The sequence below is a fragment of the Balaenoptera physalus genome (genome assembly GCF_965194825.1).
Source record: "Balaenoptera physalus genome assembly, chromosome: 13".
In the NCBI taxonomy this organism is placed as follows: Eukaryota; Metazoa; Chordata; class Mammalia; order Artiodactyla; family Balaenopteridae; genus Balaenoptera; species Balaenoptera physalus.
The window spans coordinates 102,659,866-102,679,206 of NC_138892.1; the positions used below are offsets into that span (position 1 = coordinate 102,659,866).

Consider the following 19,341-nt stretch of genomic DNA (forward strand, 5'->3'; position numbering starts at 1 on the left):
GTTGATTTTTACCCAAAGCTTTTTCCGCCTTGCCTTATAATTCAATAATTTTTTTCTTTATACATTTTGAGCTGATATTATGAAGTGCACATAATTATAGCTTCCTGGTACATTTCTCTTTTTATCTTCTTTGTATCCTCTTTGTCTGTAATAATGACTTTTTTTCTTCAGGTCTATTTTGTCTGATAGTAGTATAATCAGCTTTCTCTTGGTTATCATTTGGCTGTTCTTTTTTTTTTCCTTGAAGTATTGTGTCTTTATGTTTTAGGCCTAGCTCTTGAACATTGCTAGATGTGTGTCATCCAACCTGATAATCTGTTTCTTTTTACTGCTGACTGTCATTGTTTGGATTTTTTCTATCTTATTTTATACTATTTGTCGTGCTGTTTCTGTGTTTTCTCCTGGGTCAGTCTAGATTTCTTTGTTTCCAGCTCCCCACCCTCCACCCCTCAATGGTTTGGAAAACATATATTCAATTCTATTTTTTTAGCATCCTCTCTTAAAATTTGACTGTGCATTCTAGCCACCACAAAGTCTACAGTTATCACCTCTTTCTTTCTTCTGAGCAATACAAGGACCTTACTACACTTCCACTCTCATCACCCCCTCCCCATCCTAGGTGCTATTGCTGTCTGGTATTTTGGTTCCATCTTATTTTTTAACTCTCCAGTTTATCCTTATTATTGTTATTGTTTATGCAATCACTGCCTGCTCCTCTTTACCCCCGTATTTACCAATTTCTTTCTTTATCTTTTCCTCTGGCATTTTATTTGTGGGTTTAATTTTCTTCTTCCCGAAGTATCTTCTTGAATAGTTCTTTCAGAAAGGACTGTTAATAATAAACACACTGCCTGTTTTCTGAAAAAAATGTTTCTACTTTCCCCAATCTCTGAATGATAATTTAACTACCTAGTTAACCCCCTCACACATCCCCCAGACCTTAACCTTCATGTGCTTCTTCTAGACTGCCAGGGTCTGAACCTCTGTGCTCAAGGCCCAGAGTATTGAGGAGTTAATGAGCCCAGGAGCAGCCCTTGACAGTTAAGGACCAGTGTAGGGTATTTTAGAAATACCTCTGCTTTCTTGACCCAGGAGTGGGATAATTCTGTGGCATGTGCCTTAACCTTTCTCCTAGACTTTCCTCATGGATGAAGCTCAGCTGACCACGTGGTAGCTGGCTTAATAAACACCTTTTATTGGCTGTTCTCCCGTCCCCATATCATGTCTCCACTTGTCTGCCAGTGTTTCCTGCTTTCCCAAATAAATTATCTGCACTAAAATTCTCAGGGCCTGCTTTGGGGTTGGGGGAGGGAGTGGCATTCAAGCTAAGGTAGCGTGGATGGGAATCTACATTGAAGGACATATTCTCAGCACTTCTTTTTGGATCTTCTCCTTCTATCGTTTTTCATCTCCTTATAATTTCCTAAACTCTATCTTCCAGCAAATTTTTCTTCCGAGATGTCTGGTGTTTGTATTGGAATTTAAAAAATTAATTTACTATATATTTTCACTTCTATAAGTTCTTTTTTAAAAAAAATTTTATTGGATTATAGTTGTCTAAAGGTTCTTTTTCAAGTCTTCCTCTTCTTTTCTAGAGACGTCTTATTCTTTTGTTTTCAATTCCTGCTGTTTAGTCTATGATGATTTTTTCTTTCTTTCTTTCTTTCCTTTTTGGCTGTGTTGGGTCTTCGTTGCTGCACGCGGGCTTTCTCTAGTTGCAACGAGTGGGGGCTACTCTTCGTTGTGGTGCGCGGACTTCTCATTGCCATGGCTTCTTTTGTTGTGGAGCACGGGCTCTAGAGCGCAGGCTCAGTAGTTGTGGCGCACGGGCTGAGTTCCTCCTTGGCATGTGGGATCTTCCTGGACTAGGGCTTGAACCCGTGTCCCCTGCATTGGCAGGTGGTTTCTTAACCACTGTGCCACCAGGGAAGGTCCTAAACACGTGTTTTTAATTTTCCTGAGTATATACCTAGGAATGGAATTGCTGGGTAATATGGTATTATATGTTTAACTTATTGAAGAACCACCAGACTATTTTCCACAAGAATTACACCATTTCACACTCTCACCAACAACGTACGAGGTGAGGGATTCAATTTTTCCACAATCTCTCTGACACTTTTCGCTTCTTACTATATCCATCCTAATGAAGTGTGAAGTGGTATCTTGTGGTTTTGATTCACATGTCCCTGATAACTAATGATGCTGAGCATATTTTCATGTATTTTTTGGCCCTTGTGTATATCTTCTTTGGAGAAATGTCAATTCAAGTCTTTTGCCCATTCGATTTGGGTCATTTGTCTTTTTCTTTTAAATTTATTTATTTTGTTTACTTATTTTTGGCTGCATTGTTTCTTCGTTGCTGTGCGTGGGCTTTCTCTAGTTGCAGCGAGTGGGGGCTACTCTTCATTGCAGTGCGCAGGCTTCTCACTGTGGTGGCTTCTCTTGTTGCGGAGCGCGGACTGTAGGCATGCAGGCTTTCAGTAGTTGTGGCTCACGGGCTCTAGAGCGTAGGCTAAGTAGTTGTGGTGCACAGGCTTAGTTGCTCCGCGGCGTGTGGGATCTTCCCAGACCAGGGCTTGAACCCGTGTCTCCTGCATTGGCAGGCAGATTCTTAATCACTGCACCACCAGGGAAGCCCTAGCTGTGCTTTTAAAGAACATTTGTTGGGACTTCCCTGGTGGTCCAGTGCCTAAGACTCCGTGCTCCCAGTGCAGGGGGCCCGGGTTTGATCCCTGGTCAGGGAACTAGATCCCACATGCTGCAACTAAGAGGCACAGGCTGCAACTAAAAGAGCCCATGTGCTGCAACTAAAGATCCTGGGTGCCACAACTAAGACCCGGTGCAGCCAAATAAATAAATATTAAAAAAAGAAAAAGAACATTTGTTATATTTAACACAGCATTTGGAGATGTTTTGTAGTGGGTGGATTTTCAGGTTATCTATTGAAAAGAAAAGTTGGAAATGGAAATCCTTAAGTGGCTTTTCTGCTATATCATGCTAATTCTGCCTCTTCTGCCACTTCGTTCTTGGGAACATCTTCCTCTCCTGGGGCAGTAAAGGGAGTGGTGGGGTGTGAGGGGTGTGCGTGGGGAGGGGGAGGTTGGAGACAGAAGGTTTCCCAGACTCTTAGGGCGGGTGCCGTGACGTGGGAAGCAGCGGGGTGGGCTTCCTCACCGAGCTGTGTCTTAGGCTGCCTGTCACAGAGCCTGGGGTCCCAGCATGAGAGTCCCCATCCTCCTCTGTTTTGTTGGCTCCCTCTTTTAGCAAGAATTAGTTTAGCAGATGATTGAGAATTAGGCTCCAGGGAATTAGAGGTTGGGAAGAAAGATTGGTGTGTGTGGTGTGTATGTTTGTGGTGTGTGTTTGTGGTGGTGTATGTGTGTGTGTTGTATATGTGGTGTGTGGTGTGTATGTAGTGTGTGCGTATGTTGTGTGTGTGTATGTGATGTGTGGTGTGTGTATGGTGTGTGTATGGTGTTTGTGGCGGTGTGTGTCTGTGTGTTGTATATATGGTGTGTGGTGTGTATGCGGTGCGTGCGTATGTGATGTGTGGTGTGTGTATGGTGTGTGTGGTGTTTGTGGTGGTGTATGTCTGTGTGTTGTCTATATGGTGTATGGTGTGTGGTGTGTATGTGGTGTGTGTGTGGTGGTGTATGTGTGTGTTGTGTATATGGTGTATGGTGTGTGGTGTGTATGTGGTGTGTGTGTGGTGGTGTATGTGTGTGTTGTGTATATGTTGTGTGGTGTGTGTGTGTTGTGTATATAGTGTGTGGTGTGTGTGTGGTGGTGTATGTGTGTGTGTTGTGTATATAGTGTGTGTTGTGTGTATGTGTGTGTTGTGTGTATGGTGTGTGGTGTGTATGGTGTGTGTGTGGTGTTTGTGGTTGGTGTCTGTGTGTGTGTTGTGTATGTGGTGTGTGGTGTGTGTGTCTGTGTGTGTGTGTGTGTGTGTGTGTGTGTGTGTGTGTGTGTGTGTGTGTGTGTAAGGTCAGGGAGGAGTCAGGGCAGCAGAGGTGGTTGGAAGTGTCTTCGGGAAGAGTCCTAGCATCTGACGGTCCAGCCATCATTTCAGGAAGGCCTGGACTAGAGACCAGACCCCTCATCTTTAACTTGTCCATTCTCTGGCCAGGACCCACACTGACGGTTCCCGTCGGGGCTGGAACCGGATCACTCACACCTAGCCGGACAGGAAGCATCAGCTCTCTCCTTCCTCTAGACATGGCCACTAAATTGGCTCAGGTTGAGGTGTTTTTCCAAACTTCCCTGGAACTGGAGTCTGGCCCTGGAAACCGGATCCAAGAGCTCAGTTGCTCCAGTCTGGATTCTTCCCTGGCCTGCACCGGCCTGCCCCGGACAGCCAGCCTTCCTGGTCCTGCCGTCTGTGGGGCACTGTCTGAGGGGGGACCCGCGCCTGTGTAGGGGCGCCGGGAGGGCCAGGCAGCTCCTCAGGGCAGCTGCTAGGAAGTCTCCCACCAAAGCGTTCAAAGCCTTATCGCCTTGGAGGTGTTTCTAATACCATTTCCGTTCATTGTTTCCTCTCGGTCATTAGGAGGAGGCCTATCCCCTGTGGTGGCAGCTCACAGCTATTGTGGTGGGAAAGGGGGGGCTGACGGACGTCACAGCTTGGGCTTTATCTCCTCTCGGCCCAGGGTGTCCACAGCCCGGGGGTCACTCACCAGCAAGACAGTCCCAAGCTACAGAAGGTCCTGGAGAGCATGGCCTAGGTCTGGCGGCACCATTGTGGAGGCTGAGTTTCCCGAGGGACCTTGGAGTCACCCGCAGCCCCCATTTGCAGGGGAAGGTATGGTCTTTGGGGAAGAGGGCTGGCTCATAGTGGGAGGAAGTTGCAGGACTGATCCCCACCCCTGGGGAGCTGGGGTTCTCCATCCCTGGACTAGCTTGGAGGGTGATTCACAGCCAGGGACCCTCCCAACGCCACCTCCTCCACTTGCCTCTGGAGGTCCTGTGGCTGCTTCCGCTCTTGCCTGGGCTTTACTGCTTGTAATACTTGACGAGATGAGACAGGAGTGAGCTCTGCCCTCACCTCTGGGTACCTTCTGGAAGCAGCCTGATGTACCTGTGTGTTGGGCACCTGCTCCAAGACCAAGCCTTGGCCATATCAGACATTAGAGTGTTCCTTCCACAGATACATCATGGATGGGGTTTACCTCTCCCTTGTTTGGCTGGATGGGGCAGTGGGTGGTAAAGGAGCTCTCCACCCCCAAGGAATCTCAGGTGACAGACTCTGCACTTAATTTTGCAGCTTTTCCAGAGGAGGGAGCTGTGCCCGTGGCCCTAAGGGACTCGGGGTATGCTGTGCCAGCCAGGGTCAGTTGTCCTTTTCTGGGGCGGCCACACCACAGGGAACCTTGCCCACCACCCAGGGCTGCTGGACTCCTGTCTATTTATCAGATCAACTCAGCAAATGTTGCCTGAACACCTCCTGGGTGCCGGGCACTGTGCTAGGTGCTGGGTTGGGGATGAGAGAGGAGTTGGTGTACACTGTGGGTGATTGACCAGAAAGCCTGGTTCCTGAGTGTTCTCAAAGCCTGGCGCCCATGGTAGGAGCAGAAGCGAGACAGTTCCTACTCCCCAGTTTGCTGCCGAGCGTGAAAGGATGAAGAGGAGGAGGGAATGAGGTGCCCCCGGCTCTGAGCGGCCGCGGGAGCTCAGGCGATGACACCTGGGGGCGTGTGGAGGCCAAGGCAGGGCTTTCCCCTCTGTGTGCAGCAGGGACCACTGTTTGGGGAAGGGTGCCCGGGGTCCTGGATCACAGTGATTGTTACTCTTTGGGCCTGGCCACAGGCTTCTTTGGGGACCAGCAGTCCATGTTTAAGGGGCAGATGAGAGTGATTCTCTTCTCTTGCTTGAAAAAAATTCTCCCCACTTCATGCATGGCCAGGAGCACATAGCACCAGCCACCTGTGTGACCAGTGATCGCGAGCTCAACTCTCCTGCTTCTCCGCAGATGATCCCTGCCAGGCTCGCGAGGTTGCTGCTCGCTCTGGCCGTCACCTTGCCAGGTAGGTCCAAAGGTGCTGCCACTCTTCACTCCTGCCTCAGGGCCACTGGGAACCACCCCCTGCCACGGAGGTGTGTCTGGAGCCCACCTGTGTGCCCAGCCCCACGTTTGGCTCATGCTGGGGCTGCCAGAGTCACTGGTTCCCTGGTTAATTCCTCTTATGAAGGTTCTGCAGAGCCCACTGCTCTGGACTTGTGTTTCTCAAGGACCAGGTGCCTGTAAATGTCTTCTCCAATTGGGGAACTAAGAAGCACCAGGGCCACACAGAACAGTCCTGTATGCTGGGGATGGAGGATGGGGAAGAAGGAATCCAAGACTTGGGCAGATTATTAGCTTTAGAATAGATTGTGGAGCTCATCTAGTTGTACAGGTGTACATCCGATAGTACCGATGAAGAGACTGAGGGTCAGAGAGGAAAAATGACTGCTCCAAAGTCACACAGAACCAAAATCAGAGGCCAGCTCTCCCTCACTGTACAACACTACCCTCCTTCCCTCACTGAGATGCTGCGTCTGTGAAAGGCAAGGGGGACCCTTTTCTGACCCTAGTCTCCATTTAGATGACTAGGCCAGCAGCGTCCAGCCTGCAGCTCACAGGTTGGTCTGGGGCAAAATATACATTCGTCATACCCTCTGCATCTTCCTACTAGGTGTGTTCTGTGCCAGGGGATCCAGAAAACGTAGAGATTGACAGCTGTGGTTTCCACCTGCCAACACACACACACACACACACACACACACACACACACACACACACAGTGTGAGAGTGGCAGGAGATAGCATATGACCCTGCAGGAGTCAATACTTCACAGATTCTATGTGTCAGGCACACAGGTTGATCTGTTTAGAATTCAATATATTCAAGATATACCAGTAGATTAATGTAGAAGGATGCTCATTACAATCTATGTACATACCAGAAAACTGGAAAATGCTAGAACCTATACCAAATACATTTAGATGCAAAATATAATGCAGCCACCAAAAATGTTTTGTAAGTATGGCATGATAAATATGATAAATTCTTTACAATATATTGAGAAATAAACAGGTTATAAACAGTTTGCTCAGCACGCTGACAAATTTGCAAAAAATCTGTAACTGTATATACACAGTAAAATAGAAATAAAAGATAAACGCTAAAACGTTAACTCTAGTTATTGCTGAATGTTGGTTACAGATGATTTTAATTTCTTTTTATTATTCTTCCATAGTCTCCAAATCCTCTCTAATGAGCATGCAGTACGTTTAAAATCAGTGAATATATGTCATTAAAATGAATAGGTTTCCTGAAGAACAGTTCCTCCATTATTGCTGAGTCCTGGGTCATATTTTGGGGCTGAAAGCAACAGCTTTACTGTCATTGAGGATGGAAAGTTCTTCCCCGGAGCCTGATTTCTGACAGACGCAGCCTCGTTTCTACCAGGCTGCAGTGGTTTGGGCTGGCGGTGCCAGCTGTGCTCACGTGCGGCCTTTCCCTCCAGGGGCCCTTTGTGGAGAAGGCACTCTTGGCAGGTCGTCGATGGCCCGCTGCAGCCTCTTCGGGGGCGACTCCATCAACACCTTTGACGAGAGCATGTACAGCTTCGAGGGAAGCTGCAGTTACCTCCTGGCGGGGGACTGCCAGACACACGCCTTCTCGCTCATAGGTGAGCCCGGGCCCGGAGGGGGGGACCTCAGAGGCGGGTGGGGAGTGGGGACAGCACAGCTCAGCCCTGGCAGGTGAGGGCCTTGGGGATTGCGGGTTGGGATTTCCTACTCGTAGGACAGGGCCCGAGCGGAGAGCGTGGTGGGGAACGGCCTCTCCACGACGTGGGGATTCCCTCGGCTTCTCCCCGGGCCTCTACCCGTGGGAACCTGGTGGATGGAGAGAGTCTTCGTGCTTCTCCAGTGGTTGAGTCTGTTGCTCTGGGTCCAGACAATGCTCCGGAAGCCCCGAAGCGTCGAGAGAATTGATGACCCAGAAGGTGGTTTTTAATAACAAAAGCCTGTAGGAAAGGGAAGGAAGGTTGCATGTGCTTGCTGGAATTCAGAGTATCAGCTGATGTTGAGCACCTCCTGTGTTCCTGGCAAAGTGCAGGTATCTCTGCCCCCCTGCGGCACATCAGGCTCACCTGGAGGCTGGCTAAAACAGAGTGCTGGGGTCCCCCGTCCCTCCCCACCGGCCCAAGGTTTCTAGGTCAGTGGATCTGGAGCGGGGCCTGAAATGTTCATTCGTAACAAGTTCCCAGCTGCTGCTGCTGGCTTGGGGCCCCAAGTTTGAGAAGCACAGGCCTGGGGGATAGTGGAGTGCAAGACGGGGTCATGGGGGGAGGCTGATGGGGCTGGGTCTTGCTGTCTGATGGGGGAGTTTGTTTCTTGATTCAGCAGGCGACGAGGGGCTAGTGTAGAGCCTCAGCAGAAACAGGTTCTTTGCCAAGATGCTTCTGAAAGGGAGAGAAGCAGGATGCAGGGTGGCCTTGGCCATGGTAACCAGGCGGGTGATGAAAAGGACCAGAGACACCCCTAGGGCATGATGAATTGAGGAAGTCATCCTGAACTCTGAACTCTGGGGACCCGTCTTGCTTCAGAGGCAGCAATGGAGAGAAAAAGCACCCCCTCACCTTCCCTGGGAAGCTGAAGGCCCTAGGTCCTTCCTCCTCAGGTGGTCCCAATGTTTATTTCAGTGGATTTCTCCACCTTAAAAGTCACAGTGCATTTGTTTTGTTTGTTTTTTAAGAGTCCACATGTGAGATCATACAGTATTTGTCTCTCCTTGTCTTATTTCACTTAGCACAGTGCCTCCAAGGTCCATCCACGTTGTCACAAATGTACCGTGGGCACTTGGGGGCATGTCTATCAAAGTCAGGGTAACACTGACTCCTCTTCCTCACATCCACGCGGGTTGGTGTCAGAAGTCTGGCCTCTCTGGCCATCCTTCTCTGGGTTTCAGGGCCCAAGGAGGAATGGAAGGGCTCTCTAGTTCAGAGCATCTCCGTGGGATACCCCCTCTGCGTCCTTCTCCTTTTCTTACAACAATTTGCTCTTGTCAAGTGTCAATTTTCTGGCAGGTAGTTGGTTTAAGTCAGGCTATAGATCAATCCCATTTCAATGTAGATTGGTTTAATTCCCACCCAAAATCGTGCTGCTAACATCAGAGAGCACGGGCGGCTACTTTTTCTGTTTTTGGGGGTGAGAGTGGGGTGTTGGCAGGAGAGGGATAATCTGAGGAGCTGGGCCCGGCAGAGTGGGCTGGTACTGCTGCTCTGGGGGCCGGAGGTGCCCAGGGGTGCAGCACCCCTGGACGCTGCCGTTCCATCCTGCAGGTACTCCATCCTGCAGGCACGGCTGTGCCCTCCCACACGTTTCTGCTCTATTGTTCTCCAATGACATCCTGTTTCCTCGCTTCTAAATTGCAAGTTCCCGTTCCTCTCCTGTGAACCCTGTTCACATCCTGGGTAAAGTGTTTGTGTCCGAGCATGAAGGGCCACCTGGTGCCAAGACGAGGCCCCTTGCCCTGATGTTGGCTCCCGGTCCGGCAGGCTCCATCCAGGTCCCAGGTCAAGGCTCCTAGCCGGCCAGCACGGGGACCCGGGAGAGACCTCGGGAGTTCTGGTGGCCCCTGAGCCACCCTGCGGGAAGTGGCTCCCAAAGCAGCCCCGAGAGCGCCACGGACAACCAGCAAGGTTCTGAGTGAGCTCCCCAGCCTGAGCCTCTGCCTCCCCATCAGTATGTGGTCAGGTCACACCAGATCGCTGTTGTGCAGCTTTTGGACGATGATCACCTGCATCAGAATCACAGGAGTGGAGGATGGAGTGTTTGTTAGAAACACAGAGTAGTGATTCCCACACTCTAGACTCAGAGGAAGCACTCGGGTCTGACTCTGCTTCCAGCTGCCACCTGCTTCCCTGAATGCTCCTCGCTCACCTGGGGGAGGCCTTGTTCCCTTACTTAGAGCCTCAGTTCCTGAATTCAAGAGGCCAGACTGGAGATGGGGCCGCGGGAAGAGCTTCCCTGGCTCGCCTCTGGGATGGACACCTCGCCCATCTTCTGGCAGATACAGGAAGTGCGGGAAGGCAGGTCTGCGGACTGTGGGAGTGTCCTCCCGCCCCGGGGCTCGCCGGCAGTTTCTTTTCTTTTTTTTTGGCTGCACCTCGTGGCTTGTGGGATTTTTAGTTCCCTGACCAGGGATTGAACCCAGGCCCTCGGCAGTGAGAGCGCGGAGTCCTGACCACTGGACCACCAGGGAAGTCCGTCGCTGGCAGTTTCTAATGGCTGCACGTCATCAGATGCCCTCCTGAGTTCTGCAGGGAGGGAAGGAAGCAAATAAAACGTAAGGCTGATGGAGAGTTCTCTCCTGCACTAGTGGTTAACTGAATCCTGAGCACTCAGACGCCCCGTTAGGTGGCTTTGTGTTACAAAGGGAGGTTTGGCCTTGGAGTTAGAAAACCCTGATGTGGGCTCTGCGCGTGTTAGCGGTGTAAACCAATAGTTCTCAACCAGGGTGATTTTTTTCCCCCAGAGGACATTTGGTTGTGTCTAGAGACATTTTAGATTGTCACAGCTTGGGGGGTGGAGGCTAGTGTCATCTGATAGATAGAAGCCAGGGATACAGCTAATTATCCTACGTGCACAGAGTGGCCACCACAACAAAGAAGTATCTGGCCCGCAGTGTTAATAGCGCCGAGGTGGAGAAAGCCTGTTGTAAACTTGGGCCTCAGTTTCTCCAACTGTAGAATGGAGTCAGTATAGATCAGTGTTTTGCAAACTGAGTCACAACATATGGGTCATAAAATGAATGGAACGGTTGTAACCAGCATGAAAAAAAATTACGGGGAACAGAATAGAAGACATCAGAAAGTACCAGAGCGCCTGGCACAGGGTTAGGGTAGGGATGTTATGTGAAACGTGTATGGTGCATGCACTGGGTCATGAAGTTACTGGCATTTTTACTCCACTTTCTGAGCAAAAATGTTCTTTCTTAAAATTTTATTTTTTATTGAAGTATAGTTAAATTACAGTGTTGTGTTAATTACTGCTGTACAGCAAAGTGACTCAGTTATACATATATATTCTTTTTCACATTCTTTTCCATTATAGTTTATCACAGTGTATTGCATATAGTTCCCTGTGCTCTACAGTATAGGACCTTGTTGTTTAGCCACTCTCTATTTAATAGTTTGCATCTACTAACCCCAAACTCCCAATCTTTCCCTCCCCCTACCTCGGCCACCACGCGTCTGTTCTCTATTTCTGGGAGTCTGTTTCTGTTTCTTAGGTAGTTTCATTTGTGTCGTATTTTAGATTCCACGTATAAGCGATATAATATGGTATTTGTCTTTCTCTTTCTGACTTACTTCACTTAGTAGGATAATCTCTAGGTCCATCCATGTTGCTGCAAATGGCATTATTTTATTCTTTTTTGATGGCTGAGTAGTATTCCATTATATATATATGTGTCACATCTTCTTTATCCATTCATCTGTCGATGGACATTTAGGTTGCTTCCATGTCTTGGCTATTGTGAGTAGTGCTGGTATGAATATAGGGGTGCATGTATCTTTTTGAATTATAGTTTTGTCTGGATATATGTGAGCAAAAATGTTTTAAAGCCACTTGTTTAGATGGTCTCCAAGCTCCTTCATGCTGCCGTGGTATGCTTTTCTGAAGTCTCCTCCTTCAAAACCTCCCCTTGCTGCCCCTGCCTTGGGTGTGGAATTCCACAGGGTCCTGCAGTTCTGTCCTCACCAAGTGTCCTGATCCCGGCATCTCTACCCCCACCTCCACCAACGGGCTGCTGCCTAACACAGTGCTGGGCTCTGGGTGCCCCTGGCAGGCTCCTCAGCTTCCAGATGCCATCGCTCCTGGGGCCATGCAGAGCCCACCCTTCATATGCTTAAACCAGCCCCCGGTCTGAGTCCCAATCCCGTCATCACTCACCAGCTGTGTGACGACGGGCAAGTGACACCGAGTGTCAGCTACCTGGTGGACCCAGGTCCCACGGGCTGTGGAGTCAGGCTGTATCACCTTTTACCTGGAAAAGATGGGAGCTCCCATGCACCCCAACAGTGGGAGGCTCGGGGCCCTGTCACATTCTCCTGGTTCCCTTTTGATTGACTTCCTGCTGGAGTCTTGGCTGGCCCAGCCTTCAGGCCCTTCCTTCATAGTGGTAGTGACCTCTCGGCTTCCCCACGGCACCTGTTCAGCCCTGCTTCCCACGGAACAAGGGACTGTTGAGGTGATCTGACACCCTTGAAAGCCTTGAAGGCAACTGCAGGATGGTGGTTCACCCCAAGCTGGCCGATTGCGGGCAGTGTTCCCCACCCAGTCTCCAGCAAACACCGCCACCCCGCCCCCTGCCCCGCCCCTGGCTGGCTGCCTAGCTCTCTCAGGCACCCTTTCTGAATCCCCGTGATGGGGAGGGAGCACCTTTGAGGAGAGGTGCCCAGGGTTCCTCTCCTGTTTCCAGGAGGGAGATGCCCCTAGCTCAAGGTGATGTACGGGCTGAGTTACCTAGTGAAGCAGGGGCAGAGCCCTCCAGCCCTCTTGAGACTGGGGATGGATAGGAATTGTACTGGTGAGGAGGAGGTGGGTTCTGTGGCCGGGAGGAGACCCCAACCTCTTGGGCTCATTGCACCTCTGCCAGCAGGCAGGTGGTGAATGGGGCTCCCTCCAGGCTGGGGTGTGGTGGTCAGGGTCAGCCCCAGCAGAGGCCGGGAAGGGATTCAGTCTTTGGCCCACTGTGAATGTCGAGGGGCCAGGAAGGCAAACTGCAAACTGAAGCCTGTTGCCGGGCTCTCCCATTTGTTTGCGTTTTCCAGCATTTTATTATGGAAAATTTCAAACATACGGAAAAGTTGAAAGAATAGGACAATGAGCACCACCATACCCACCACTCAGACTCTACCATTAACATGTGAGTTTATTTGTCCTATTACTTATTTTTGTTTTTCTTCGGCTAATTTCTTGCTGTCAGAAAGTCTGTTCAACTTTTGAAAAATTTGCTTGCTACAAAAACTGTTGGAAGTGAAAATGCAGTTTGGACAAGACTCCTCAGTGGGACAGGACAAAACCCTTCCCCACGGTTGGCATCTCCTTTAACCCCTGCCAGCGTTGGTCTGGGGCCCAGCAGATTGTGGCTTGTGGGCTGTGGGTGGTCTCTGGGCCTTTCCTGGTGGCCCCTGAGCTACTAACGGTATATCATTCAAGACTCTATTCTTAGACTGGGCTTGTTAGTTACATGCCACGGCCCTCACTGAAATCTTACCAGAAGCAAGTCTATTTTCTGGCTAATTCTGGTTGGTTGTGTGTGTGTGTGTGTGTGTGTGTGTGTGTGTGTGTGTGTATATACCAGGTGTCGCTGTCCTCCAGCAGCCTGGGTCCAGCTCAAGCCCTGGTTGGAGGACAACTCCTTCCAGACCTCTGCTGGGCTGTCCTGAGACCACCCTTCTTAGCTCGCTTTATCAGTGGCCCCAGCCGTGGCAGCTGCACGTCACGTCAACAGACCTTCCGAGCCTCCTGCACTTGGTTCCATAGATATTCTTGCCTTCTCTCTTTCTTTTTTTAAAATTTATTTTATTTATTTATTTTTGGCTGCGTTGGGTCTTCGTTGCTGCGCGCAGGCTTTCTCTAGTTGCGGCGAGCGGGGGCTACTCTTCGTTGCGGTGCGTGGGCTTCTCATTGCGGTGGCCTGTCTTGTTGCAGAGCATGGGCTCTAGGTGCGTGGGCCTCAGTAGTTGTGGCACGTGGGCTCAGTAGTTGTGGCTCGCGGGCTCTAGAGCGCAGGCTCAGTAGTTGTGGCACACGGGCTTAGTTGCTCCGCGGCATGTGGGATCCTCCCGGACCAGGGCTCGAACCCATGTCCCCTGCCTTGGCAGGTGCTTTCTTAACCACTGCGCCACCAGGGAAGCCCCTTGCCTTCTCTTCTGCTGAGGAGCTGGAGCTACAGTCCCCTGACCCTTCCAGGAGCAGGCACATGTCCTCATTTCCAAGCTTAACCTTTCCACCTGGGTCCCCGCCCCATTTCTTCGGGAGCATGAAGGCGTGGCACCCCCAACTTTGACCCCTGTTTCTCCAGCATCTTCCATCTCTGTCTTCACTGGCTGCCCTGATCTTCCCTATTTCCATCAACTTCTCAGTCTCAAAGGCTTGAGACGCAGACCACACTGTTCCTTCTGGATCCTTCGTCTCCTGTGGCCCCTCAGTTATCTTTGAAAACCAATAGCCCAGCGCAGGCGCCTGTTCTCCGGACAAGCAGTGGGGTTGTTAGGTCTTCATTAAGCTGCAAAAATGTCTCTTCCTGTTTTCCCGCTTTCATGTCAACTGCCATCCCCCTTGCCTCTGCGTTTGCCCCCCACAACGGGAACGTCAGAGACCATTTGATCATGTGTTTGGCTATTCAGACATCTCTAATGGCAACATCTGTGTCCTTACTAAGTTCCCTGCATGGAGTGAGGCATTTTACCTGTGGTATCTCTAAACCTCTCCCAGAGAAGCGAATTCAGTACAGTGAGGAGAGACTCACGAATCTCCATTTTATTTATTTTTTTTGGATTTTTACCAAAGTAGAGTTATTTACAATGTTGTGTTAACTTCTATTGTATAGCCAATTGACTCAGTTATACATGTATATGTATTCCTTTTCATATTCTTTTCCATTATGGTTTATCATAGGATATTGAATATAGTTCCCTGTGCTCTATAGTAGGACCTTGCTGTTTATCCATTCTATATATACCAGTTTGCATCTGCTAATCCCAAACTTCTAATCCTTCCTTCCCTCCCTCCCCCGGCAACCACAAGTCTGTTCTCTATGTCTGTGAGTCTGTTTCTGTTTCATAGGTAGGTACATTTGTGTCATATTTTAGATTTCACGTGTAAGTGATATCATATGGTATTTCTCTTTCTCTTTCTTACTTCGCTTAGTAAGATAATCTCTAGGTCCATCCGTGTTGCTGCAAATGGCATGATTTTGCTTTTTTTTATGGCTGAGTTGCATTTTATTGTATATATATATACACACACAACACATCTTCTTTATCCGTTCATCTGTTGATGGACATTTAGGTTGCTTCCATATCTTGGCTATTGTGAATAGTGCCATAATGAACATAGGGGTGCATGTATCTTTTCGAATTATAGTTTCGTCTGGGTATATGCTCAGGAGTGGGATCACTGGATCATATGGCAACTCTATTTTTAGTTTTTTGAGGAACCTCGTACTGTTTTCCACAGTGGCTGAACCACTTTGCATTCCCACCAACAGTGTAGGAGGGTTCCCTTTCTAAGAGAACATTTTAAATAACACATCCCAGAGTTCCTGTCACCAATAACTCACATTGTGGCTTTGATTCACTGCCTTAGAATGCATTCGACTCATGCTTATTTTATCTTTATACTTCGATTGTAAACGCCCAGAAGGAAGGGGTCAGAATTTTACATTTCTCTTTTGAGAAATATAAGAGACTACTAGAGGGCTATGTATCCAGAAGGCACTCAGTAAATATTTTTAGATGAATGGAAAGATGAGTGAGCCAATGAGATTTTTAGGGAAATTTTTGTTGCCCATTTGTTAAATCTTTGAGGGGAGTTTTCCACTGAGATAAGATTATAGAGATGATGATTATAAATAAATGTATTCACTTTTTGGGAGTAATAATTGCTACCCAGTTTAAATAATTCTTTTCTCTTTCAGGGGACTTCCAAGATGGCAAGAGAGTGAGCCTCTCCGTGTATCTTGGGGAATTTTTCGATATCCACGTGTTTGTCAATGGTACTGTGCTGCAGGGGGACCAGAGGTAAGTCGGAGCCCAGAAAGTTCAAATTAGAAGGGACCCTGATAATTCCCCTGTACTCCCCCATCGTCTTTTGGATGAAGCAGCAGGGCCCAGAGAGAGGAAGTAGATGTGCCCAGAGGAAGTGAGCAGGGTGTGCGAGAGTGGGGTGTCCCAACGCTTGGAGTAGGCCCGCAGCCTCTGCTCCTCGGTCTGAACCCTGCAGCATGGTCAGGTTGAAGGGTGGAGGGACATCCAGAAAATGGACGAGAAAGCCACTTCCTGAGTTCCTCCTGTCCCTCCAGGGTCTCCATGCCCTATGCCTCCAAAGGGCTGTACCTAGAAACTGAGGCTGGGTACTACAAGCTGTCCAGCGAGGCCTACGGCTTTGTGGCCAGGATTGATGGCAGCGGCAACTTTCAAGTCCTGCTGTCAGACAGACACTTCAACAAGACCTGTGGGCTGTGCGGCAACTTTAACATCTTTGCCGAAGATGACTTCCGGACTCAAGAAGGTAGGCTTTTCTGGCACACCGTTTCCCGACCGCATGGCTGTGCTGTCCTGCTCACCAGTCTTCACTATGACTCTTCCCCTGGCGTTCCAGCCTCCCCAAGACCTCAGCTCAACTTATCCCGCCAACCTTATCTCTTAGTGTTCTACTTCGCTGCCTAGACCCCCCGGCAAATCAGATCTTGGGGGCTCCTCAGACCTGACTTTGTTCAACCTTGAATTACCCATGTGGCAGATGGTTGATAAATGCTGGATGGTTTGAACAGATCCTCCTGAGCCACTGTGATGGAACTTTGAGGATGAAATCTATAAAGGGTGATCCTGGGACTTCCCTGGTGGTCCAGTGGTTAGGACTCTGTGTTTCCACTGCTGGGGGCCTGGGTTCGATCCCTGGTTGGGGAACTAAGATCCTGCAAGCCACGCAGTGTGGCTAAAAAAAAAGGGTGGTCCTCTACACTGTCCAAACAGGCTAGTTTATGTGGGTGTGCGTGCATGTGTGTGTTCACAAGCAATAGGAAGTAATATGGACAATGCGAAAACCACTGCTAATCTTTATTCTTCTTCTGATAATTTCAATTACATAAACATTTAAGTAGGGATGTTCTTTTGCAAAAGCTGAACATTTGTGTATAAGTTCTCCTTCTTTTTTACGGTTAAGGGGTAAGTGTGTAGAGAAACAGTTGATTATTCCTTTCATTGGACTGGAAAATAGTAAGATCATTTGTTTCTGTCTTCTCCAGCCCTGATTTCTTAAACTTTTTATTGTTCAATATGTACATTTGAGTCTATCAACTTTCCTTAAATACTGCCTTAGCTGTATCACACTAACTTTGATAGGTAAATATTTTCATTTTCATTGAGTTCTATGAATTTTCTACTGCCATTCTGAGTTTTTTCTCAACCTATTAAATGTGCTTAAAATTTTTAAATGTTTAGAATTTTAAAAGCTATCTTTTGCAACTAAATTGATTTCTGATCTAAATTAGAAATTTGGGGAGATTTATTTGTGGCCTAGTACATGATCTTTTGCAATTGTTCTACGTATGCTCCAACAGAATGTTTTCTTATTTATTTATTTATTTAATCTCAGTGGAATCTACGGTACAAGGTGTTTATTAGAGATCAATATCGAAAGGAAGGGGAGGAAGGAGAGCTGAGCAGAGGGAGAGCTCTAGAGCAAGGACTGCCCCTCAGAATGTTCCATACCAGGCTAAGAAGTCTGGGCCCCATTTGCTCACTGCGTTATCGACTGCCTCTAGAAGGGTATGACATCAGGAGGTAGTTCTCTGTAGCTGAGACAGACCCTGAAGAGCAAACCAAGTCTTCCGTGAAAGGGATCTGGGTAGCGCATCTCTGTTTCTACCTCAGATGGGTTGCAAGATTTTGGGCCAAATGTGTGAAGCAGGGCCTCATCCAGCGAAGATTACTGGTAATTGAAGTAGCCAACTATTAGTTCTTTGCCACCAGCATCAGCATGATAAAGCCATTTCTCTGTCATTACAAATATAAAACAATTTTCGGTGGTAAAAAGATAACGAATTATGGTCCTATCACATTGGTCATATGGCTGTAAACACCTGGGCTGGACAACAATGTCATAGATACATTTGCCTTTGGAATTAAGTGTTGGATATATTTTACATCTGAAGAAAAAGAAGAAAGTAAATTGAAATATAAGACAAGAAAAAAATTATCTCAGAATGCCAATTGCTTCTTTATTTTTAAGTCTATTTTATCTGATATGAGGATTGCTACTCCAGCTTTCTTTTCATTTCCATTTGCATGGAATATCTTTTTCCATGCCCTCACTTTCAGTCTGTATGTGTCCCTAGGTCTGAAGTGGGTTTCTTGTAGACAGCATATAGATGGGCCTTGTTTTTGTATCCATTCAGTGAGCCTGTGTCTTTTGGTTGGAGCATTTAATCCATTCACATTTAAGGTAATTATCAATATGTATGTTCCTATTGCCATTATCTTAATTGTTTTGGGTTTGTTTTTGTAGGTCCTTTTCTTCTCTTGTGTTTCCCACTTAGAGAAGTTCCTTTAGCATTTGTTGTAGAGCCTGTTTGGTGGTGCTGAATTCTCTTAGCTTTTGCTTGTCTGTAAAGCTTTTGATTTCTCCATCGAATCTGAATGAGATCCTTGCCAGGTAGAGTAATCTTGGTTGTAGGTTCTTCCCTTTCATCGCTTGAAATATATCTTGCCACTTCCTTCTGGCTTGCAGAGTTTCTGCTGAGAAATGAGCTGTTAACCTTATGGGAGTTCCCTTGTATGTTATTTGTTGTTTTTCCCTTGCTGCTTTTAATAATTTTTCTTTGTCTTTAATTTTTGTCAATTTGATTACTATGTGTCTCAGTGTGTTTCTCCTTGGGTTTATCCTGCCTGGGACTCTGTGCTTCCTGGACTTGGGTGGCTATTTCCTTTTCCATGTTAGGGAAGTTTTTGACTATAATCTCTCCAAATATTTCTCAGGTCCTTTCTCTCTCTCTTCTCCTTCTGGGACCCCTGTCATGTGAATGTTGGTGTGTTTAATGTTGTCCCAGAGGTCTCTTAGGCTGTCTTCATTTTTTTTCATTCTTTTTTCTTTATTATGTTCCGTGGCAGTGAATTCCACCATTCTGTCTTCCAGGTCACTTATCCATTCTTCTGCCTCCGTTATTCTGCTATTGATTCCTTCTAGTATAGTTTTCATTTCAGTTATTGTATTGTTCATCTCTGTTTGTTTGTTCTTTAATTCTTCTAGGTCTTTGTTAAACATTTCTTGCATCTTCTCGATCTTTGCCTCCATTCTTTTTCCGAGGTCCTGGATCATCTTCACTATCATTATTCTGAATTCTTTTTCTGGAAGGTTTCCTATATCCACTTCATTCAGTTGTTTTTCTGGGGTTTTATCTTGTTCCTTCATCTGGTACATAGCCCTCTGCCTTTTCATTTTGTCTGTCTTTCTGTGAATGTGGTTTTCATTCCACAGGCTGCAGGATTGTAGTTCTTCTTGCTTCTGCTGTCTGCCTTCTGGTGGATGAGGCTATCTAAGAGGCTTGTCAGAATGTTTCCT

At 47.8% G+C, this 19,341-nt stretch overlaps 1 protein-coding gene across 2 annotated transcripts in view; it reads left to right on the forward strand.

The window, feature by feature from the left end:
• The first annotated feature begins 4,685 nt into the window (after positions 1–4,685).
• The window catches only part of VWF (von Willebrand factor), a 136,435-nt gene continuing 121,779 nt past the window's right edge, over positions 4,686–19,341 (forward strand). Inside the window, exons 1-5 of one of the 2 annotated variants that reach the window (XM_082421519.1) lie at positions 4,686–4,804; positions 5,972–6,026; positions 7,509–7,673; positions 15,698–15,800; positions 16,082–16,290. In XM_082421519.1, the coding sequence (XP_082277645.1) occupies positions 5,972–6,026; positions 7,509–7,673; positions 15,698–15,800; positions 16,082–16,290 (532 nt within the window). In that variant the 5' untranslated portion in view covers positions 4,686–4,804. Of the gene's footprint in view, positions 4,805–5,913; positions 6,027–7,508; positions 7,674–15,697; positions 15,801–16,081; positions 16,291–19,341 lie in introns of those variants that run through there. The other variant, XM_082421520.1, reaches the window with a different exon arrangement.